This window comes from Talpa europaea, assembly GCF_964194135.1.
Source record: "Talpa europaea genome assembly, chromosome: 1".
Classification (NCBI taxonomy): domain Eukaryota; kingdom Metazoa; phylum Chordata; class Mammalia; order Eulipotyphla; family Talpidae; genus Talpa; species Talpa europaea.
This window is the reverse complement of record NC_140073.1, coordinates 75,563,498-75,588,154: the sequence shown is the minus strand read 5'-3', so window position 1 is coordinate 75,588,154 and position 24,657 is coordinate 75,563,498. Positions and strand designations below refer to the sequence as shown.

Sequence of the window (24,657 nt, the reverse complement as noted above, 5' to 3'; positions counted from 1 at the left end):
TCACCTAATAGTCCATATAACTGATTAATGATGAGGATTCCAGATATCTCCCTGAAACACCAGCCTTTTATACAGTAATCTTAAACACCCCCTATTGGATATTCTTGGTAGTCATAACTATAACACACCTAAACTTTGCAAGTCTAAAATTTCAAAATGTATTTGTGTTTCCCTTATCCCCAGCTTAGGGTACAGCATCAATATTCACTCGCTGACAAAAATTTGAAAACTTGAAAGTATTTTGTACACTTCCATCATGCACAGCCTTTCAATCTAATCTTTGATTTTTGTTTGTTTTTATGACGTCTTTCCTGCGTAAATCTGTTCCTCTCAATGCCCTTGGTGTTTTCTTACCTCCTTGACAATGCTTTCTTGAATTGTGTTGAGTGGGCCACCCATGTCCAAGGTGCCCCGCCCGCTGCCTCACAGGAGGCGGCTGGGTCCTGCCATCGGAGGGGTCTTGGGGTCGCCGCCCCCTCACATCTTCAAGATATCATCAGGCACAGTTAATCTTCCACCCAACCTCCAGATTAATAGTTCTAAAGTCAAATATGATTTGCTGCTTCCTTTGCTTTAAGATCACCATTTAGGAACATAGTGATCAGTTCTGCCATATTCATGCTGGCAATCATGCATACACTATTAATATCAGCAATAATCTGTGATACTGAACCTGCCTCCCCAAGAATGGTTTTAAGCTGCTTGTGCAGTTTATGAAGGTTGGACGTATACTGTAGCCTACAGTTTCATTTAACTGGAAAACATTGGATTGTGAAGTTTTCACTTACATAACCACCAAATACATATAAAGGGTACTGTTCTGTTACTGAATCTTCAAGCATTGTCTTCTTTACCCCTTTCTCCTCACTATGCCAGCTATTACTTTAACAATAACAACAACAACAACAACAACAACAAAACAGGCAGAATCTGATTCTCATTACAGTTTAAAAGTTTTGGGCATTTTAAAAATAATGAGATTGCATATTAAAATCTTGATCTCCAACTTATCTTCAAAAAAAACTAGAAACGATTTACACACTTTGCTACAAGACAATGATTACTTAAAGCTGAGGGACTGTTTGCTCCTTTTAGACAACCTCTCTACCTCCCTACTCCATTTCCCTCAATTTATCTAACAGCTTCATTGTACTAAACACCCAGTCCTTTGAATCATTTGGAATCTGGACTCCTGCTCTATCATGGACTATGGAAAAGGATAGCTCCTGTCTTATCCTACCCAAAATAATATGAAAAAGATTTGAGTGAACTCAATTTCTTCACTTTGTAGAACTGCCAGTGTCTACCATGGTAGATGCCATTATAAGTTTCAATAAGTGAATTTTGGTGGAATGGAATGATACAAATGAGGAAGTGCAAAATCTTCACCAGCTGCTTTCAAGGATGCGTTTGTTCTTCAACTTAATCACTGTCTTGTCTTCCTTGTTGGTTTAGTAAACCACCCACATGTTTACTTTCCTCTGTTTATCCTTCCTTGCTTGACTTTAATGGAATGTCCCTATATGACAGAGATCATGCATTTTAAAAACCTTTGTTCTACATTCAGTATCCAAAAAAGGACCAATAGGCATCATTTGCTGAATAATATCAATAAACATATCTACATCCTTTAATTTCAATAGTAATTAAGTAATTAAATATGTAGGTAACATAATAGCATTATTGGTAATAATAAACTTCCCAAAATGCTAATTTGAAGCCATATCAAATTGTGATTCAACCAGAACTATATTAATGTCTATAATTAGGGTCAATGTAGACTGAAGGGTCTCCTGTGGCTGCTTGGAAGAATTAATCTCCCAGATGCAACAGATGATAACATTAAAGGCTTACACTAAGAAGAATTTGCCTGAGAATTCCATAGTCCCTGAACTAAGCTTTAAGACTGTGTTCTTACACATGTATCATCAGCAAGTCTCTTGCAGCCCCAGTTACCTGCATACAACTCTAAATTCAGAGAAGGTTCAGCAGCTTGGGCCCCTGAAAAGGTACTTGGAAAGTTTCCCAGTTTTCATGCTGCATAAGCTGGAGGCAGTATAGTGATAATTAATAAAGTGCCAGACTGGATAATTGTAGGAACTGTGAAAGATACTAAACTGTTGTTACCAGAGGCACAGACATACCTGTGAATGTGTGAAGTTAATTTGGGTGAGGAACATCACATGAGTGTGGAGGGGGGACAAGGGAGGTGAGATTTTTCTTTAAATACTTCGAACTTTAGACAGGGAAGCTGTCTTAAAAAAAAAAGTAGTCCTACTGCTGAGATAATGCAGTTTATGAAAGCACTTTCTCCTGTACTCTTCTGTTATGTCTGGTCCTCTGTGACCTTGAGAAAAGTTTAAGAACTGTGGTATTAGAATTTTCTAATCCCTAAAGGAAGGGGATGATGACATTACCTTCTTAGCCAATTTTCAAATAACAATAAATCTTCCCTTACTGTGTGAAAATACACCTCCTGCCACTATAATGATAAGGAGGTAACTCTATGTGTCACCCTAAATTCCCCACAGATTAATTACCCCCAGCCTCCACAGACTAATTTCTATCAAGTTGAAATATATCAATCAATGATAGAAAAAGAAAATATAAGAATGGGGATGCCTGCATCATAGTGTTGTTGTGAGCAGAAGTAAGGGTTATTGAGAACTAAAAGTTGTAAGCAATTTACAGTTTATGATAGATGGTAGTTCAATGATCGCTCAATTGCTACTGTTGTTGTTTCTTGCTATCATTTTCATTATTACTGATTTTTTTAAAATATCGAAAACCTGGATTTTTGAGATGGATTTCTGACAATGATTATTCTGACCTTCTAAAGTGTTCCTGCACATGAATTGTATAGATAGATGGATACTGGAAAAAAGCTGTCAATTTTAACATTACCATGTAAGCATGCTATCCCAGATCATAATATTATCTTGGATAATCTAAGTGAAAATTTACAAACTGTGCTATCCTAATAGTTATCTGCTGTCAACTAGGTAATCTGCATTTCAATTAAATTCTGACACTACCCAGATTTAACACAAAGTCTACGGGTTAAGGACTCAATGATTTCCCCACTTCAGTGCTAATTCCTGAGTTCCCTGCAACTTGCATTTCTGTTCAACATGACTAAAAATTTTACGGTCCCCATGGTCCCCCTTCAAGTGTGATAATTTACTAGTATGACATAGAAAGAGCTACATTTATGATTATTGGTTTATCATAAAGGCCAGAAATGAAAAGCTAGGAGAAGGGCTAAAGAGAAAACATCCAGAGGTTCCTAGCATAGCCTTTGTCTCTGAAAAATTGTGGTATGCTACCCTTTTGGTACATAAATATGTTTACTGACAAGAGAGCTCCTTTAAAGCTCATGAGTCAAAGATTTTTATCTAGAAAAAAAGAAAAAAGAATGAGGATACTTACTTGCATACCTTTGATTGAATCATTGGTCAATTAAACTCTATCTTTATCCCTTCCACCCATTCTGACCTCCAGGTAAGGTTGGAAGTTCTAATTTTCTCTTTGGGTATCAGGTGGATGATTCCTCTGTTGGCAGATCCCCAATCAGAAGATTTCTGGTCCCTCACCCCTAGTCCCCACCCCTGAGTCTTCTCATTCACATCTTTGTGAGCAAAAGTAATAGTTATTTTTTTTAAAGATTCATTTATTTATGCATACAAGAACTGGGGGGTAGGCCAGAGGTGTGGGTGGGTGAGAGGATTCACCAGAGAGAGAATGGGGAACAGAACAGGCAGATAGACTGATATACACTGTTGAGGAGAGCAGTGGGCAAGTCTGGAGAGGTCTGCTGCACCGTGTTGGTAGCTCCCTGGCCGGAGATCAAACTGCGGACAGCTTCATAGGTTGTATCTTAATGCCTTGCGCCACCAGGGAGGCCCCAAAAGTACTAGTTATTAATAACAAAATGTTCTTGGGAAAATTCCAGAATTTTAAAAGCTCTGTGCCAGTACCCAAGGGGGAACAAGCAAATGTATTTTGCCAAATATTGATTAGTCTGTGTTTTTTATCCTTTCCTTTTCATTGTGTTTGGGGTTTCTAACTAAGAAAATTTGACTTCACCCTTTTCTGTTCTTCACTGAACAGAAACAGAAACTACCACAAGTTTCCGCTTGTGGAAACTGCCTTGACATAAAATATACTAACTAGTTTGCTTGAAATTCACATAGACCTTATATTTTGTTTGTATTTTATAAGCTTTGGTACATCAACTTGATTTGCTCACCTTGTCTTTAAATATAAAATTAAATACAATCTCTGAAATATAATCATTTCCCACTCTAATGTAGTTCTCCTTCATTTGATTTTCATTTCTTTCCACCATGAGTTCTATTCAAAGATAAAGTTATAGGGTCAAAATCTACTGGGTGCAGTGTACTTTCTTTGTGTGTGTGCATGTATGTGTGTATCTGTATCTGTATATATGTCTATATTATGTACTTATCAATTATATGTTTGTATTTCAGTCTGTTTCACACTAGGGATTTCCATTGAAGATATTTTGTCTTTAATATGTGTCCTTTAAATATAAATACACAGCCTGTAAGAAAACAAAAGTATAATGATAGGAAATCATGTCACCACAAAACATGTTTCTTTTCCTTTTGATTAACCTATCAAGAAAATATAAAAGCAATGTTGTTAATTAAGAATTCAGAAGAAAAAGATAAATACCACATAGTTTCACTTATATGTGGAATCTGGAGAAACTAAACAAAGGATCAGACAAAGACAAACTGCAATTCTGGCCCTTGGAAGCAAACTGTAGATCCGAAACAAATGGAGAGGGGGAAGGATAGTGCAGTGGTAAGTGATGAAGTATTATGGGCACTTTGATGGTGGGAAAACTATGGGGACTGCACCTGAGTAGAAAAATCCTATACTGTAAAAAATTTAATTCAATGAATTTTTGGTGTTTTATCTCTCATAATGAAAAAACGAGCCTAGTCTTTCAGTGGTGACAGGCAGAAACTATATGCTGGCAGATATACATGTTTTATTAATGGTACTATGACTTACATTTTCTTTTTAATTGAGGTAACATTGGTTTATAATACCATATGTGATTTCAGATGCTCAAGTCCATACCTCTTTAGAGGCTTATTACCACATCATACACAAAACATAGGCACCCACAGACATCAGCAAAGTCTAGAGGGTTCCTTACCCCATCAATCTTCACCACCCACTGCCTGAGGTATTCTCAATTTTCAGTCACATTTCTAGGGTTCACTTTTGGTTTGGTTTTATCTGGCACTCTGTTTTGTTTCTCCATATTCTATATATGAATAAATCTACTCATCATTTGTCATTCCTCTTCTGATTTATTTTACTTAGGATTATCACCTCCAGTTCCATCAGGCTGTTGCAAATGGCAAGCATTCTTTTTTTTTTTTTTATAGCTGAATAGTATTGTGCTTATATAGCACATGTTCTCACATCTTAATTCACTCATCTGTCCTTGGGCACTCAGGTTGTTTCTATAACTTGTCTATTGTACACCTTGCTGCAATGAAAATAGGGGTGTGTATTTCCCTTTGACTTAAGGTTTTTAGTTCTTCAGGTAAATACCTGTGAGTGGAGTTGCAATATCATATGGTAGATCTATTTTTAATGTTTTGAGAAAACTCCCAAGCTTGGCGCTTTCCTTAAGGACTTAACCAGTCTACATTCCCACCAAAAGTGTGCAGTGCTTCCTCTTTCAACATATCCTCATCAACACGTCTTTCTGTTGGTCATTTTGATGTGTGCCATTCTCACAGCTGTGAGGGTCGTGTCTCCTTGTGGCTTTGGTTTACATTTCCCTGATGATAAATGATGATGAGCCTTTCTAGGTTTGCCCCCTGGCTTTCTGGCAGACGTTTTTCTTAATATAATGTCTGTTATAACATCTTTAAATTTTAATATTTGTCATTATAATCATACATACTTATATATGTGCATATTTTAATATAAATTAGAAATCTTGCTTCACAGTATTATGTTGCAATCTTTGATATTTATATGTCCAAATTAATACCTGTTTTTAAAATTTTTATGAAAGTAATTGTTTCTTTTATTTCTAGGTAACTTTCAAAGCATCAAGACATTCAGTTTCACCAGATTTAAAATATGTTCTTCTGGCATATGACGTCAAACAGGTAAAGGAGTGATCTTTTTTGAAAGCTATTCTTTGTGATGTATTTTGATGGCATTTCCTAGTTTCATTTGATCATCTACTCACCTAGTAAAAATATGGCTAGTCTGATAGTTTAAGAGAACACTGATGACCAATACTACACAGAAGAGTTTGGAAACATGCCTTTCTTTGCTACCAGGGACCATCTGCCATTCTGTGTTGACCCAAATTCCTCAATAGGGCAGGGTTTAGCAAATGCAATGAGTAGAGGTTTCTGACATTTCCAGGGTATCCTTATTGTGTAATTGAATGTTTTATGTATGTGTAGATTAGGGAGTTTCCAAAAAATATGCTCTGGGTGACATTGTATAACTTGGAAAATGATTGGAAAGGATTAATTCAGGTTATGGTCAATGGATTCTTTGGTGGTATTTGAGAATAAGCCCTGTGGTTGTAGAAAATTTTTAAAGTGTGGCAAGTCATGAGGTTAATGCTGAAAAGAATAAAATGTCTAATTGAAATTAGTGTTTCATTATTCTATGTCAGATTTAGGCACAATAAGAGTACTCTGCATGGTTGAGTGTTCTATACTTACATATAATTTGCACTGTTAAAAAGCAAAATAAATGTTGAAAAGGCAATTCAGCAGATAAGTTTTTGTAGTGAATAAGTGATTGGAAATCATTCAAGAAAGTTTTATGTGCTTTAAGATGGACAATAAAAATTTATAGACTTAAGTCAGGAAGTCTCATAAAATGCATTGAAAGCCTTTGAACTCATGAAATTTCACAGTTCATAGAACCATCTATATGATGGCTTTAGTCTTTTGAAATATACATGTTCTACGTTTTTGGATGAGCTTATATATTTTTATTTTGATTAATTAATTGCACTGAATATTCCAGGGTGATTGTAAGCAAATTCATCTTTTCCTATTATAAACCTTGACCTTTCCTTCTGCTCTGTATTATCTCTGTTAATTGATTTCGGAAATCACTTGTGATTTTAATATATATATATATATATACATACATATATATATATATATATAAACAAAAGCATTACAGCATTGGGAAAGAATTGATTCAGGTTATGGTCAATGGATTCTTTGTTGGTATTTGAGTATAAGCCTTGTGGTTGTAGAAAATTCTGAAAGTGGGAAAGTCATGAGGTTAATTCCCAAAAAGATTTCAAAATGGTATTACTTATACACAGAATTTTAACTTAATAACAACTGACATATCATTAATGCAATCATATTTTTGTAACCACAATAATCTCTGTGGAATATCTCTGTGGAACTGGCAGAGGTGCAGACATGAAACAGAATACAGGTTCTATAAGTACATCCACACAAGTATGCCTAACTTATTTTTGAGAAAGACATAAAAGCATTGATGGGTAAATAATTCTATGGGGACTACACTTGAGGGGAGGGAAAAGCAAACGTTTAAAAATAACAATGATAAAAAACATATTAATAATTTTTTAAAAATTTAAAAAATAAAAGTGGCTATCAGTACTCTCAAAAAAATAGTATCAATGGGAACTTTCAACAAATGTCACTAGAGCAATTGGACATTCATTGGTAAAACAAAAAACAAACAAAAATGCATTGCAGTCACATTGCAAAACACAAAATGAACTATAGATTAAATGTAAAACGAATCTATGAAACTTCTAGAAACAAATAGCAGAAAATCTTTGGGATTTTGGACTAGGGAAAAACTTCTTCAACTATGCATCAAAATCACAATGTATACTGTAACATGTCAGGGATATTGTGACTTTAATACCTTTAAAGTCACTGATATTTTGGTTCCCCAGTATCTGTAAAAGTTGCCTTTGCATTATATTGTAAACTATTGTGTACAGTAACATTATGTCTAAAAAACATTGGCCATAACTGAATTTAGAAATACATTGTGCTAAAAAAAAATATCATCTAAGCCTTCAGAGAATAATATCCTTTTCCTTGTTGGATGGTTGCTACTGACTGAAGCTGGGATGGCTATGAAAATATTTTAAATTGACTCTGTTTTACAAAAGACTACTTTGCAGCTTGCCATGATGTTTAATAGCATTTTTTTCCACAATAGAACTTATTTCAAAATTGGAATCTATCCTCTCAAATCACTTTCTTTTTTTATACATAGCAAGTAACTCCTGATCTGTTAGGTTTTATCATGAAATTGCAACAATTCAGTCACATTTTCAGGCACCACTTCTAATTCTAGTTGTTTTTCTATTGCTACATCTTCCTCCTCCATTGAAGTCTTGAACCACTTAGAGTCATCAGTGAATGTTTAATAACTTCAATTGGAATGTTAGTGGTGACATTTTGACCTCCTTCTTTGAATCATAAGAATCTTAAAGGCATCTAGAATGGTGGTATTCCTTAAAAAGATTTATTTATTTATGCATACAAGAACAGAGGTACAAGCCAGAGGTGCAGGGGGTGAGAGGATTCACCAGAGACAGAGCAGGAAACAGAACAGGCAGATTGACTGAAGTACACTGCTGAGGGGAGCAGCGGGTGAGACAGGAGAGGTTTGCTGTGCCATGTAGGTATCTTCCTGGCTGGGGATCGAACTCGTGCTGCAGTGGCTGTGGATAGCTCCATAGGTTGTGTCTTAACCCCTTGCATCACCAGGGAGGCCCCTAGAATGGTGGCATTTTTCCAGAAATTTTTCAATTTCCTTTAACCAGATCCATCAGAGGAATCACTACTTTTGGCAGCTATAGTCTTAAAAATGTATTTCTTAAATAATAAGACTTGAGAGTTGAAATGATTCTTTGATTTATGGGCTGAAGAATGGATGTTATATTAGCAGACAGGAAAATAATATTCTTCTCCTTGCACATTCCCGTCAGAGCTTATGAAAGACCAGATACATTGTCAATGAGCGTACTCAGTTTGGAAGCAGTATTGTTTTGAGGAGTAGGTGGGCTTAAAATATGCAGCAAATCATGTACACAGATATGCTATCATCCAGTTGTTTTTTATTTTCCCTTCCACTTATAGGGCACAGGAAGAGTTAATTGAGCATAATCATTAAAGGTCCTAGGATATTTGGACCTAGGATCATAGGATTATTTTATTTTTGAATAAACATTTACTTTAAAATCACCAGCTTCATTTGCCCCTGACATAAAAGTCAGCTTGTCCTGACTTTAAAGGCAAGTATTGTCTTTTCACTTAAATGAATGGCATCTTTCCTAATATAAGTCTACTATAAGACTGTTTATCTACATTGAAACTCTTTTTTAATGTAGCTGCCTTCATCTGTTATCTTAGCAAGATCTTCTGGGAAACTTGATTCAGATTCAACACTTGCTGCTTCAACTTGAACTTTTATGTTTTTATGCTTCTTTCCTTAAACATCACAAACAAACCTGCTGATTTCAATTATTTCTTCTGTGGCTTCTTTTCTCAGCCTTCAGAGAATTGAATAAAATTAGTATCTTCCTCTATACTAGGCTTTGACTCAAGAGAATGTTGTGGTTGGTGTGATCTTCTGTTCAGATCACTAAACCTTTATCCATATAGCAATAAACCTTCATAGTGCTGCGTCTTAACCCCCAAAGCCCCCAGGGAGGCCCATGGACTTTGATTTGATGTGTACTCACCCATGCTATACATTTTGACAGGTGATTTACATTTAAGGTGACTAATGAGACATAAGTGAAAAGTATGTATGATCACTTAGCAGGTTTATGGACAGTTCTTGAATATTATGTATCAAAAGTTACATTATAAAATAATACTGTAAAATGTAGGCCAACAGTTTTTAGTATTTTGTGAAGACTGAAGATTTTCTCTTGAAAATTATTACTATTCTAATTTGATCATATGAAAACTATTTTCACTATGTAAATTACAATATTTGTGCTCTGTAGCATCAAATGTTTAATTTCAACAAAGTGAAAAGTTACTTTATTTTTTTAATCAGGTTACTGATTTTCATAAATTGGGGGAATTGGGGGTATAATATGAATCCTAGCTCATTTGAGGATGTTTTATGCTTGTTGTGATAGTAATCTATAGATAGATCAAGATAGAATTTTTTTTCTTTTCCGTGTAAGATTCTCACAATGTGTCAAAGGCTCTGAAAACTTTTTTTTAAAGAAATAGATATTTCTTCTGAATGATTGTTTTTTTCTTTATTTTTTTAAGATTTATTTATTTACGCATACAAGTACCGGGGGACAGGCCAAAGGTGCGGGAGGTGAGAGGATTCACCAGAAACAGAGTGGGGAACAGAACAGGTAGATAGACTGAAGTACACTGCTGAGGGGTGCAGTGGGCAAGAGAGGAGAGGTGTGCTGTGCCATGTGGTTAGCTCCCTTTACCGGATGGGGATCGAACTCGTGCTGCAGAGGTTGCGGACAGCTTCATAGTGCTGTGCTAACCCCCTTGCACCACCAGGGAAGCCCATGCTCTGAAATAATAACTGTACTTACTGAAAGAGAAAACTAATAGATAAGGGAAAAATGAAGAAAAGATCATTTGAAATTGAAATGAAGGATGTCTTCTTCCAAGGAGGTATAAAATAACTGTTTAAGAAAATTGTTTACTGCTGGGGGATTGCTGAGTAGCCTTGTCATTTTCTTCCTTATTCTGTACTCTCTTTGCCTCATTATAAAAGGAGTAGTGGAATATAAATCAGCAGTCAAAAAGATAAATTCATGCCATTTGCAGCAACATGGATGAAGATGGAAGGGATTATGCTCAATGAAATAAGCCAGAAAGGAAAAGAAAAATATTGGATGGTTTCACTTATAGGAGGAATGTAGAGGAACCAAATAAGGGATCAGGAAAAAAAAAACAAAACAAACAACTATAATAAAGTAAAAATCAAAATCAACAGGCAGTTATAGACCAAAGACATTCTATAGGGTAGGAGGAGGGAGGACGATCAGGACAGGTGTGGGAAGAGCACAGGGACTATGATGATGGTGCACGGGTGAATTGGTGGCAGGAATTCATGGGAAATCATACATTGTGCAGAAATGAAAGATGATGTATTAAATACATATTAAAATTAATTTATTAGTTAATTAGTGAGTATAGGAATTAAACCTGGCCGCTTGGCTAAAGTAGATGGGAATATTTCTAATTATGTCTTTTTATGGCATTTCTACTTTTCACAATGGCAGTCCTTGCCATCTCAGTTGTGATCCTGTTTATAAGGAAACTCACTCTAGAACAAAGCAAACTTAGAAACCTCCAGGTGATAACTTTGATATACTAAAGTTTCAGGGAATCAGATCCTCCTAATAGGTCCCTCCATTTTTTTTTTTAAATAAGATATTAAAGTTACATGGTAGCAGGAAAACAGATGAAAACAAGACATGTCCCATGTCGTATATCCAAATTGTTAAATTCATCCAACTGTTTTTTAGCATGTAACTATATTTGAGAGAAATATTTCTAAAATGGTGTAATAATTTCTAGTAATGGTCTTATCATCTTATTAGCAGGACAAAGAAAGACAACCACTATATGCTTTATTCCTTGCCTGATGACCATCATTATGAATACTAATTACCCTGCAGAGGTAGTTTTCTTCATGTGTTCTCCCTTGTTCATCCTTACAGGAAGGATAGAATAAGGATGAATGGATGGTCCTAGACCGAGTGGGGTAACGTGTTTACATTGTCTCTTGTTTGAGATAATGCAGTGGCCCCTGTCAGATTTTCCTTCAATTCTTCTTGTCCCTTTTAATCACTTCCCAAATTCACAGTAAATGGATTTTTTTTTTCCAGAAGAAAGCCTATTGTCAATCTGTGTTTAAATTTTTCTGGTGATAAGAATGAAATGTCTACATATAGCCTGTGAGGTGCTTCTGTCATTCTAATCTCACTTCTCCAAATGCCCCTTTGCTTTCAGAACTTGTGGAATTCTTACAGTACCTCAAATACCATCTCCCTTCCTATCATGAAGCTTTTACTTCTCTTCCACCTGCAACAAAACTCCTGCCCATATACTTTCCTTTATTTCAGTAACTTTTACTTAATATTTAGAGACCGACTCAGTCACATTTGCCTCCAATCTCAAAACTGTTCCAGACTTCTCTGACTGGACCAAATTCCCCTATCCCATGTTTCATGGAATACCTCCTGTTAGTAGAATTTATCACAGCTGTTATTGTATCTAACGCAGTGCCTCACAGTGTTGCTCAAAAGGATATTTTATTTTTTTTAATAATAAATTTTATTTTTATATTCCCCATACAATTGCAACCCCCCCATTCTGACCCCAATCCCTCCCCTCCCGCGACCCACCCCCAAAAAAGTGTCTCTGGTTCATAGTTTTTTTGTTGATTTTGATTTTCTCTTTCTTATAGTTATTCATTTTCCTGGTCCCTTATTTAAGTTCTCTAGATTCCTGCTATGAGTGAGACCATCCGGTATTTTTCTTTTTCTTTTTGGCTTATTTCGCTGAGCATGATCCCTTCCAGCGCCATCCATGTTGCTGCAAATTGCATGTGTTTATCTTTTTTGAATGCTGAGTAATATTCCACGGTATATATGTACCACATATTCTTGATCCAGTCATCTATTTTTGCACATTTGGGCTGTTTCCAAAGCTTAGCTATTGTAAACAGTACTGCTATAAACTTCTTCTTTTCCTGTTTGGATTCCTTGGATGTCTTTCTCTTGTCTTATTGCTCTGGCTAGGACTTCCAGTATTATATTGAAAAGCAGTGGTGAGAGTGGACATCCTTGTCTTGTTCCAGATCTTAGTGGAATTGCTTTCAGCTTTTCACCATTGAGAATGATACTGGCTGTTGGCTTGTCATAGATGGCCTTTATGATTTGAGGTTTCTTCCTTATATCCCAAGAATTTCAAGGGTTTTTATCATGAATGGGTATTGCACTTTGTCGAAAGCTTTCTCAGCATCTATTGATATTATCATATGGTTTTTATATTTCTTTTTGTTGATGTGTTGGATAACGTTGATTGATTTTCGGATGTTAAACCATCCTTGTGCCCTTGGAATGAATACTACTTGGTCGTGGTGAATTATCTTATGGATACATTGTTGGATTCTGATAGCTAAAATTTTATTGAGGATTTTTGCATCAGTGTTCATTAGGAAGATTGGCCTGTAGTTTTCCTTTTTTGTGTTGTCTTTGTTCAGTTTTGGTATTAGTGTAATGTTGGCTTCATAGAACGTGTTTGGTATTGTCCCTTCCTTCTCAATTTTTTGGAAGAGTTTGTGAAGGATAGGCACTAATTCGTCTCTGAATGTTTGGTAGAATTCATTTGTAAATCCATCAGGTCCGGGGCTTTTGTTTTTGGGGAGGTTTTTGATTACCATTTCAATTTCGCTGCTTGTCATTGGTCTGTTTAGGTGTTCTATTTCTTCTTTATCTAGCTTTAGGTGATTGTAGAGTTGTAGGAATTTGTCCATCTCCTCTAGATTGTTGAACTTGTTTCCATACAACTCTTCATAGTAGTTACTGATTATTCTTTTTATTTCTGCTGTGTCCGTTGTGATTTCTCCTCTTTCATTTCTGATCCTGTTTATTTGTGCTTTCTCCCTTTTTTCCTTTGTGAGCCTGGCTAGGGGTTTGTCTATTTTATTGATTTTTTTCGAAGAACCAGCTCTTGGTTTCATTGATCTTTTGGATTGTTTTTTTAATTTCAATTTCATTTATTTCTGCTTTGGTTTTTATTATTTCTTTTCTTCTACTGGTTTTGGGGTTTTTTAGTTGTTCTTTTTCTAGATCTTTGAGCTTTGAGATTAGGTTGTTTCTTTGAGTTCTTTCTTGTTTCTTGATGTGAGCTTCTATTGCTATATATTTTCATCTTACTGTTTTTGCTGCATCCCATACATTTAGGATATTGGTGTCCTCCTTGTCATTCAATTCAAAGAATTTTTTAATTTCTTCTTTGATCTCCTCATTAGTCCAGTGGTCTTCCAGTAGTGTGGTTTTTAATCTCCATGAGGTAGGAAAGTTCCTTGCCTTCTTTTTATGGTTTATTTCTAGTTTGATGCCTTCATGGTCAGAAAAGATGGTTGGTATGATTTCAATCTTTGTGTATCTGTTGATGTTTGTCTTGTGCCCCAGTATGTGATCGATCCTGGAGAATGATCCGTGTGCGCTTGAGAAAAATGTGTACTCTGTTTTTTTGGGGTTTAGTGTTCTATAGATATCTGTTAAGCCCAAATGCTCTAGGTCCTTATTTAGAGCTTTAGTGTCTTTACTTATTTTTTGTCTTGTTGATCTATCCATTGTTGATAGTGGTGTGTTGAAGTCTCCCACTACGTATGTGTTTTCTCTGATGTCTGTTTTCAGAGAGGACAACAGTTGTCTGATATATTTTGGTGCTTCTTCGTTTGGTGAGTATATGTTAATGAGTGTTATTTCTTCTTGAAGTATTGTCCCCTTGATCATAATGTAGTGACCATTGGGGTCTCTTTTTATTTTTTTGAGTTTGAAGTCTGTTTTATCTGATATAATTATAGCTGTTCCTGCTTTCTTTTTTGGTCCATTTGCTTGTAGGATTGTTTTCCATCCTTTAACTTTGAGCCTATTTTTATCTTTTGTAGCTAAATGTGTTTCCTGGAGACAGCAAAAGGTTGGGTTTTGTTTCTTAATCCAGGCTGCAACTCCATTTACATTTAGAGTTAATATTGATATGTTAGCATCTATATTTGCCATTGTGTTTGTCTTTCCTTTGATTTTTATTTATTTATTCTTTTAATAACTTTTTTTTTTTTTGGCCTTCTTCCGTTGTTATTCGTCCCTCTGAGGTTCTGGCTTTAGGATTCCTTGTAGTATTTTTTGGAGTGGGGGTTTAGTCGTAATGAAATTCCAGAGTTTCTGTTTGTCTTGGAAGGTCCTTATTCTTTCTTCATAGAGGAAGGAAAGCTTTGCGGGATAGAGTATTCTTGGTTGGCATCTGTTTTCTTGGAGTCTGTTGACTATGTCCCTCCACTCTCTCCTTGCCCGTAGTGTTTCTTCAGAGAAGTCTGATGTCAGCCTGATTGGTTTTCATTTGAATGTTATCTGTTTCTTCCCTCTTGTCAGCTTCATTATTTTTTCCTTGTCCTGGATTCTTGGGAGCTTTACTATTATGTGTCTTGCTGTATTTTTCCTTTCGTCATGGAAGTTTGGTGTTCTTCTTGCTTCTTGTGTATCAATTTTCAGCTCCTTCTTCACATTTGGGAAGTTCTCTTCAATTATCTCCTGGAATATTTTCTCTATTCCTACATATCTCTCCTCTCCTTCTGGAATTCCTATAACTCTTATATTTCCTTTCCTCATGGAGTCAGACAGTTCCCGAAGTCTTTCTTCATTCTTTTTCCTTCGTACTTCTCTTTCCTTTTCTGTTTAAATTCTTTTTATTTCTGTGTCTTCAAGAGTACTTATTCGTTCTTCCATTTCATCTATTGTGCTTTCATTGTTTTTCCCAGAGTTCTTTAGTTCCTCCATTAATTCTTTGATCTCCTGCGTTTCTTTTGCCTCCCTCTTTAGGGACTCAATTTCCTTTTTCAGATCATTGTTTTCCTTTATGAGTTCTGTCATTTTTTTAATCATGGCAATTTTAAATTCTCTTTCTGGAAGGCTCAGAAGTTCTTCCAAGTTACTGTCGTTGCAATCTGGGGGGTGGTTTTATTTTTGTGGTGTGTTTTTTTTCCCGAGGAGTTGTTAGGTTGCGTGTGGTTCTTCTACTCCCCACTGTCTGTTTTCTAATTTGTCCTATGCATTGGGACACTGTGTTGCTCGGACTGGCCTGCATCTTGGGTGAACTTTTCCGCTCCCCTCTGGCTCCTCCAGGAGCCATCTCTGGCTCTGAGGGAGCTTTCTGCTGGTTTCAGGCAGTCTTTACTGGAGAAATGTCCCTGTTCTAAAATGGCGATGCGGGACTCAGTCCCTGCGCATCCGGTCTCAGGCACACTCTTCTGCGCGCCCGGTCTGCCCCGGCCATGGGTGCCTGTTCCCTCTGTGGGCTCAGACTGCTGGTCGGAATGGGCCTGGCGTGGTCTAACTTCCCAGCTGGCCACTGTCTCCTCCGGGAGCCTTCTGCCCTTTTCAAGCAGTCTTAAGAAATTTCCCTGTTCTATGGGGTGTTCTGGTCACTAGGTGGCGCCAGCGATTTCTCCTATTGTCCCTGGGGGGCTGTTTTTCGCCCCTCCCCACCCCTTGGGACAGGGAACAGAGTGGGAATGGTAGGGTAAACCTCAACGGCTTTGGGGTACTGTGTCTGCCTTGTGCCCCACCGTCGTGGAGAACCCACACCCCGAAATTCGTGCCCCGGGTCTCAGTTCCAAAGCCCTCAGTTCCAGGACGCGGGCTGTAGCCCAGTTCAGTGGCACGGTAATGGCGCCTTTTGCACCCCGCTCCTGTGTCCGGGCGCCTGGTTCCTGCTTACTCAGTGAGGGACTTTCACCTCAGTGAGGGCCTCCACGCAACTCCCCACAAGCCTAGGTCGCAGGCGTGGGGACCTGGGCAGCCGCGATCCCGATCCGCGTTTGCTTTTCAAGTGCGCCAAGAGTGCCACTTTTCCGCGCAAGCTTACCGGCAGGCCCAGGGCTGTGTGCAGGTCTCCTCTGGTGGTCTTTGTTCTTTTTTAATGGCGTCTGGAGCCGTTCGCTCACTGCCGTGGCGAATCCTGCAGGGTTCTCCACAGCTCCCGTTCACGGGGTGTGGTGGCTGCAATAGTTCCTTTCCACTCCCAGTCCCGCCTGATGCGTAGTTTGTTCTTGTTGGTCCTTTCAGTCTGTTTTTTTCCTCCTCTCTGCTGGTCAGAGAGTGCTGACTCTATGGGTGGGGGAGGGGAGCAGGATTCTGAGCTTTCCTCCCTTCTAGTCCTCTTTTATGGCAACTTTCTTCTTTGGGTAGTTTGCTGGAGTCGTCTGTTTATCTGCCGTGTCCCAGTTCTCACCGGGACCTACTGCTTTTCCTCCCTATTAACTTTTTTTAATGGGAGATCTTACTCGCAGCGTCGCCTCGCCGCCATGTTGTTCCGCCTCTCTCAAAAGGATATTTTAAATTAATGTAGGAATTAATGAACTGGAATCTCTAGCAAACTTACCCCTTAATTTCCAGATGAAGGTTTCTGGGCCTTTTTATACTTTTATGGCATTTGTTCTATACTTATTTCTTAATAATTTGTCATTATATTTGATTTATTCACTTATGAGTCTATCCCTTGACTTACAGCTAAGACACTTAAAGTCAAGACTTTGCTTCCTTGATTTTAAGGCCCCTAAACTTTCTACAGTGAATGGTTCATGATGAACAATCAACATTTGTTGAACTATAGCAGACATTCTCAATCTTAGCTGTAATCAGAATCATATGGAGAGTTTAAAAAATTATTAAAGTTTAGGTACCACCCTACAGAAATTCTGATTTAATTGTTCAGGGATAGACCCCAGACAATAAAGGTTTAAAACCTCCCCAGGAGATTGTAATATGCATCCAAGGTTGAACACCACAGAATTTCAGTGAACCAGAATGCAAGTTCATACCTCTTAATATATATGTTGGTACATATTTTACATCAACAAAGTACCAATAACCTCCACCACAATCCTCATAAAAGGAAAAACTAGAAATAAAAATTAAAATATATATCATACCTCAGCTACTTTGTGTCAAAATCTTTACTTATCCACCCTTATTCCTTACAGTTTCACCTTATATTAGATGGGGTTATTCTTATTTTCTTGATGAAAATGCAAAAAAAAAAAGGAGATTCTCAATCTTGCCTAATATGATTTAAAATAGAAAGGTTGTTTTCTTGTTTTATTTGTTTGTTTGCTTGTTGTTTTCTGGAACAGTTGTTCTCAATGTATGGTCCCAGAATAGCAGCATCAGGAACACCTAGGCATATCCTGAAATGCAGCCCTGGAATCCTTCCCAGACCCACTGAATAAGAGACTCTGGGGCTAAAGCTCAGCAATCTGTGGTTTAACAAGCCTTCTAAGTGATTCTGATGCACAGTCAATATTGAGAGTCACTTGTTTAGAGGAGCTGATTCCTTAAAATCAAAGAACTGTATCTGAGAAAATATATAAGCATCTGGAACTTAACCATGTACATGACAATGAGTTACAGATAATATCATTTTAGAAAGATGACCTTTTATTTTTTAGTATTTCAAATGATTTGGATACTAAATAACTGACTGTTCTTTCTGATCTTGGGCTCTGGTCTGACCTCATTTAAGCTTCAAGGTCTATGCTTAAACTAGCATATTATTATTTTATATGACTTACTGAGGAGTACATGGAATTTGGAGTAAAATACTAGGCTTTATATGCAAACTGTGCTGATTATTTTTTGAAGTATCCATGCATACATACAGATGAAATTTTACAAACTTAACATATCCTTGTAGCAAGGAGATATATATATATATATATATATATATATATATATATATATATATTTATGTGCTCCTTTCCAGTCACTAGCTACCACAGCAGAGACTACTGTTTAAGCTTCTAACAGCTGTGATTAGTTTTGTTAGTTTTTGTTCTGTGTATGTATGAATATATGTATGTGTGTGTATGTGTGTGTGCATATACATACATTTATTCATATATTCATAATTAAAAGTACCCTAAGTCCTTGTACCTTGGTCATTGATGCATTTTATAGAGGTAGGAGAATTAGAGATGCTAATGAGCTTACTTAAGTTCCCACTCACAGATGCAGAGGAAGTAATCATTTTCATCTTTCTCCAAAGCCTCTGGTTCTTTGATCACAATTTTAAGGAATTGCAAAAACCATTATATAACTCTACAGGTTTATTCTGTACTTTGAAAGAATTATTTTCCCATTCATTTGAAATTATATCAACTGAATGCTAATTTCAATTGAGCAATTGTAAGACAATTGAAAATTATTTGCAGAACTCAGGTAGCATTTATTTATTATTTATATTTATTTATTATTATTTATTTACTAGTAGTTACACATTTTATTTGTATATTTACTTCTTAGAAATACCCAACTAGAAATGTCCTCAGAAATACCCAACTAGGGCCTCCCCGGTGGCGCAGCGGTTGAGCTCTGGGTTGCGAAGCTGCTCGCAGCCTCTGCAGTGCCGGTTCGAGCCCCAGCTGCTCCCCGGCCACCGGAGGAGGGTCCCACATGGCGTGCAGACCTCTCCTGCCGCCCGCTGCTCCCCTCAGCAGTGTACTTCGGTCCTCCTGCCTGTTCTGCTCCCTGCTCTGGCTCTGGTGAATTCTCTCACCCTCCTGTGCTTCTCACTGTACCCAGTGCTTGTATAAATAAATGAATAAAAAAAATTAATCTTAAAAAAAAAGAAATACCCAACTAAATAATCGTGGTATGCAATTTGATGACATAAAATTGAAAATAATTTTAAATAAGAAAAATTACTGCAAAATATGTTGAAATCTAGATATTATGAAATCTTGATTATCAAATTATTTGTGGTTAATAACTGTCATCTCGTACTTTGAGATTTTCCATATCAGCCAAATCCATTTTCTCTGTTAATTTGAGTAATGTTGAGTCATAGTTTAAACATATATGTTTATTTTATATATTATTCCAATGTTTGAATTACTGGTTCATTTGAATTGTATAACAATTGTATTGAGCTATCCTTGAAAATCAGTAGTGTTTTATATATACATTTTAGACAAATACGTAAATGGAAATTTTTTTAATCAATCTTTAATTCTCATTGGAAGTATTCTTGCTGTTTGGATTAAAACTACACATTGAATAGACTGATGAATAGCTAAATTAGCTACTTATTTAATACTGTCAACTTCTTGTCTTATGTTTACAGTCAGAAACTTCAATTAAATATACTGTTGTTCCAGCATAATTAGAAATGTCTTTTACGTGTGATGGGACATAAATCTTCATGAGAGTAAGTTCTTTGTGAATAGAAACATAAAATGTGAATGAATCACTTAAATCATCTCTAATGGAATGACTCAATCAATTATACATGTACTTTAGTAACTATGTTAAAGTCTGTCTTCCTAACTTGATGCTCTTCATAGGAAGAGCTTCATTATTCTCTGGAGTTGGATGTATTCATCCCAGTTTATGTTCCAACTAGTCTGCAGCTCTGTAGACAAGCCTTTTTTATGATAGATATCTATTTTAACTAAGAAGTAATCACTGTAAAATGAATCCTGCATGCCCTGCTGACTGAAAAAGTAACTCTAGCGAATTATCTAATTAAATTTTGGGCCTTAATACTTCACTGCTTCACAATTAGAGAGACATACTTAAGAAGTCTTTGGGAGTGCATGATCTGGTCATGGGATTATCTCAGCTATTAAACATCGTACACTTGGGGTGTACTAATATTTCGAATAATTGTATTAACAATAAACTCATGGAAATTGCGGTCTAAGAAAATGATTATGTGACTTGTAGTTGACTCTGAGGGCATCCTGTCTTCCACTGCCCATAGAATGCCCTTTTTATGATCTGTTGTTACTACATCTGCTAACCTGCTTTCCTAGTTAACCTCCTCCTTACTAAAGAGAGACTGTAAGGCATGAAAAATTTGTTAATGTTAATCTGTGATTTTTTTTTCTTAGTTAAAGCAGAAGAATTCTAGGAGATTATTAAAAAGGGAAGGGAAGGAGGGAGGGAGGAGGAACGAAGGAGGTAAAGAAGAAAACATAAGTTTTAGAAGACAGCAAATGGATTTCACCTTTTTATTTTTATTAATATGGCTATAATAAATCAAATATATATATATATATATTACTGGCCTTATATTTGTGTTGTTTGGTGCTGCTCTAGAACACAGCAGTAAATAGTCTAGTGTTCCAAGGGCAATTGGAAAACATCTTAGATTACCCACCTGGAAATTGTATAGAAGACAATAATTCTCAAATATTTAGAAACTAAAATAAAGGACTAGATATGTAGCTGTGGAAAGAGAAGACTTTGAAAGAATATAAATATCCTGAGCAGTAGAAGATTGTCACAAAGATTAGTGTTTAGATGTATTTTTAGCATAAAACTAAGGTTTTCATAGCATAAACACAGGAAGAAAAACATGAGACTCTCTGCTAATATGTCAAATTTGAAATCTTGCAGATAATACAATTCCAGATTTTTCTGACTGCACATTTCAATTGATTATGGTAGAGTTTGCTTTATTGAGTCATATCTGTTTTGAAAAGTATCATATAGAATAACTTTTCAGAATATAATAACAATAATAATTCCTACCCTACAAGGAACAGAAAGGAGCAACCTCTGAATTAGCAGTGGTGTTCATAGCCAACCATCTTCATGGGAGAAGGTAAAATTTTCCAAACTCCTCCCCCTGAGCAGGGGAGAACTGTTGAAAAAAAGGACAAAGTTGAGGTTTTTGTCAGTTAAATGGCTGAAATTTTGGTAGTTACAACCACTGGGATTTTTAGTAATTAAGCTTCAGGACTTCTGGCACATACACCATTGGTGAGAAGGGGTAATCTGTCAGTTTGCAGCATAAAGCTTTGTCTTAGATCTTGTTCTTTGCTCAGTGGATACTTCCTGGGGTCAGACAGATGGAATCTGGCCACAGACCAGCCTGTGAATATTTTCTCTCTCCCCGCCTCTCTTTTCCTCACCCCCTGTTTTAAGTTAATTCTGTTACTGTTGTTTCACATTGTGTCTTCTTTTGGGTGGAGTCCTGCATATATATAAGCATGCTGGTTGAGGACATACCAGCCAGGTCATCCCCCTGGGTCTTGCTCTGTTTCACTTATAGAAATATAAAACTTCAAAGATAAAGAAAAAGAATATGCACTCATAGAAATCCAATAGTGTTTTCTGATTATAACAAAAGACAATAATATTGTGTGTGATTCCTAATTGCAGTTTACACTAATTAACTTTTAATTGCTTTTATGTTGCTTATTTAAAAAAGGAAAACAGTTAAGGTTTGTATGTTAGTAATTTAACCCACTCAAAGAAATTGGGTGATATGTAAGGCCTCTTAATTAGCCAAATGAAAAGGACCTTAATGTTTCTGAATAAATGGAGTAGAGAATATAATTAGAGTAATGAAGCCAACACAATTTTAAAAGACCTCAGCCAGAAAATGACCACGGTTTATTGTCAAAAATTTGATGTTCATTTTTTTAAAAGCAAAGTTCTTGTTTAGATGAGCAATTTAATCTGATGGATATGTTATACCTGGAACATAATAAAGTATTCATGATTATACTTAATTTTACTTTTTCATACATAATTATTTTTAATGTAATTTTTTCACAATTGTATCTCCCCTGTACCCTTGACATCATTTAAGGCTCTAACTGGAGCTTAATCAATGTGATAACCCCCGCACAAGCTACCATGTAAATACACATTATTGTCATTGGTTTGCTTCTTGAATAACTGAATGACTGGAGTGGGAGGAGGGAAAAAGCTTCCTGACTTAGTGGGAAAATACACTTTCCCTTCCTCTTATCCTTTAAAGGACCTTGTCTCAGAATAAGAAATACCTTACATAGCTGATGAAAACCCAGTAGTAACCATGTAAAATTTGATCTTTCTAAAAGAAATAAAAAATAGATGTGCTTCCATATAACTTTCATCCTTGTATTAATTGTTGCATCTATATTTTTCCACTCAAATTTGTGCATGATATCTGATCGGCAATGATTTTTGTCAGTTATTTTTTTCAATCTCAATAGAAACATGTTTCTTCCTATGATAGTCAAATACAAAACATCAATAATTTTTAATGTAGAGGTATTGCTTTGTCATTATATTCCCTATGCATGGAATTGAGGAGCAAATTTTACATTTATTGATTAATTTATTACATTTATTTATTTATTTTGTATTTTTTTTAATTTATTGACTTTTAAAAACATCTTTGTCTATTTTTTCGAAGTATAGAATCTCTCCCCTCAGGTGCGGTCACCGTAGTTTTCCCACCATTAAAGTGCCCACAGTCCACATCCTCCACTGTGTTCTCCTGCCTGCTGTTCTCTACTAACTCTCTCTCTCCACCTGAGTGTCTTAGATCTATGGTCTCCTCTCCAGAGCCAGTCTTCATTCTTATAATTTGTCTTGGTCTGATCTTTTGTTTAATTTCTCTAGATTCCACATGTAAGTGAAACCATCTGGTATTTATGGTTTCATAAATGACTCATTCTGGCTTGCTTCTCTTAGAATAATTTTCCTTTTTACTTAATATGTATACCTATCTTGTATAACAACATAATTATATTCTAAGGCAAGGATAACTTACTAATAACTTACTTTGCCTATATTTGCAAATTCAATAATGCCATGATACTCCCCCTTGTAATCGACAAAATTGTTTGTGAATTATTGGTGTAACACAATATAAAGACATGTTGCAAAAGATAATGTGAAAGGGAAATTTTTCTAAGCAATGGATATTTTTGATTAGTAATGAGATTAGTAAAGAATGAAAATCTATAATGACTGAGTTATTTGAATCAGGTCTGAATTTTTCATTCAAAACTAAAATGAGGTTTTTATTTTCAGAGAAATTATTGCATCATACCCCAAAATCATATAGCCTATTTCCCAGATATTGGACATTTAGGTTATTTAAAATTTGCCTACTATTATAAATAAATCGGTGATAATTATTAATGCCCTAAAACTGTATCCATCATTCATCAGAGTCATTCCCAATGACTGTTATTTTTTGAAGGTTATTGAAGTATATTGCCATATTCATTTCCAAGAAGTTTATATCAGATAACATTCACATGAGTTCTGTATTACTATGTTTGTATTCTTTTAATTTGACCTTTTAAGCATTATTATTTTTTTTTGCATGAGAAAATTGAATAAAAAGTTCAAGTGATTTGATGAAGACCTGCTAGATAATAGCAGAGCTGGGATCAAAATTAAAGGTCATAATATTAATCACAGTGTTGAAATGATTTTAATGGAAAATGTTATATTCATTAATCATAAATTCTTTCAATAAGTATTCCTAGAGTGCTCACTGTGTGCCCAGCATTGCATATATGCCATGGATACCACACTGAACAAAAGTGAGAATTCATTGCCCATATGGAGCTTGTTTACTGAAAATAAAGATGAAAAAAAGAAAAGGTAAATGACAACATGTTTAACGTGATAAGTTCTGTAACTGGTGTGACCATGTAATTACAGTGATTACATAACAAAGGTGACTCAATAATTTCTAATGAAATTACTTCTGAAAGATGGGCATAATGAAATAATTTTCCTCTACGGTCTAGTAAAAATGAGTAGTTTACAGTAACAAAATATCTTGACTAGAATTTATCTTTAAAAGGGATTATGTGAGCTTTGTATTCAATTTATGAATTGTTTGTGTTGATTTCATCTAATCTTTTATAATTTTTCCATGAGGTTGAACACGTACATATTCTATTGCATTTCAGTAGGCCCAGGGATCCCTGTTAGCTTTACTTGGGGTGTACAAAAACCTTAAGTATTTACTGGAAGAATAAGGTGTCATCTCTTATGACTCAGAAGTTGTATCAGGGTAAGATCCTCAAGGCAGCAGACTCCTGAAA

The 24,657-nt window shown here is 36.0% G+C and overlaps 1 protein-coding gene across 5 annotated transcripts in view; it reads left to right on the top strand.

The window, feature by feature from the left end:
- DPP10 (dipeptidyl peptidase like 10) overlaps positions 1-24,657 on the top strand; it is a gene marked incomplete at both ends in the record, with an annotated part of 1,271,390 nt that overhangs the window by 991,742 nt on the left and 254,991 nt on the right. For all 5 annotated transcript variants that reach the window (XM_084246025.1, XM_084246024.1, XM_084246023.1 and 2 more), the window contains one exon: positions 6,090-6,164. In XM_084246025.1, the coding sequence (XP_084102151.1) occupies positions 6,090-6,164 (75 nt within the window). The remainder of the gene's footprint in view (positions 1-6,089; positions 6,165-24,657) is intronic.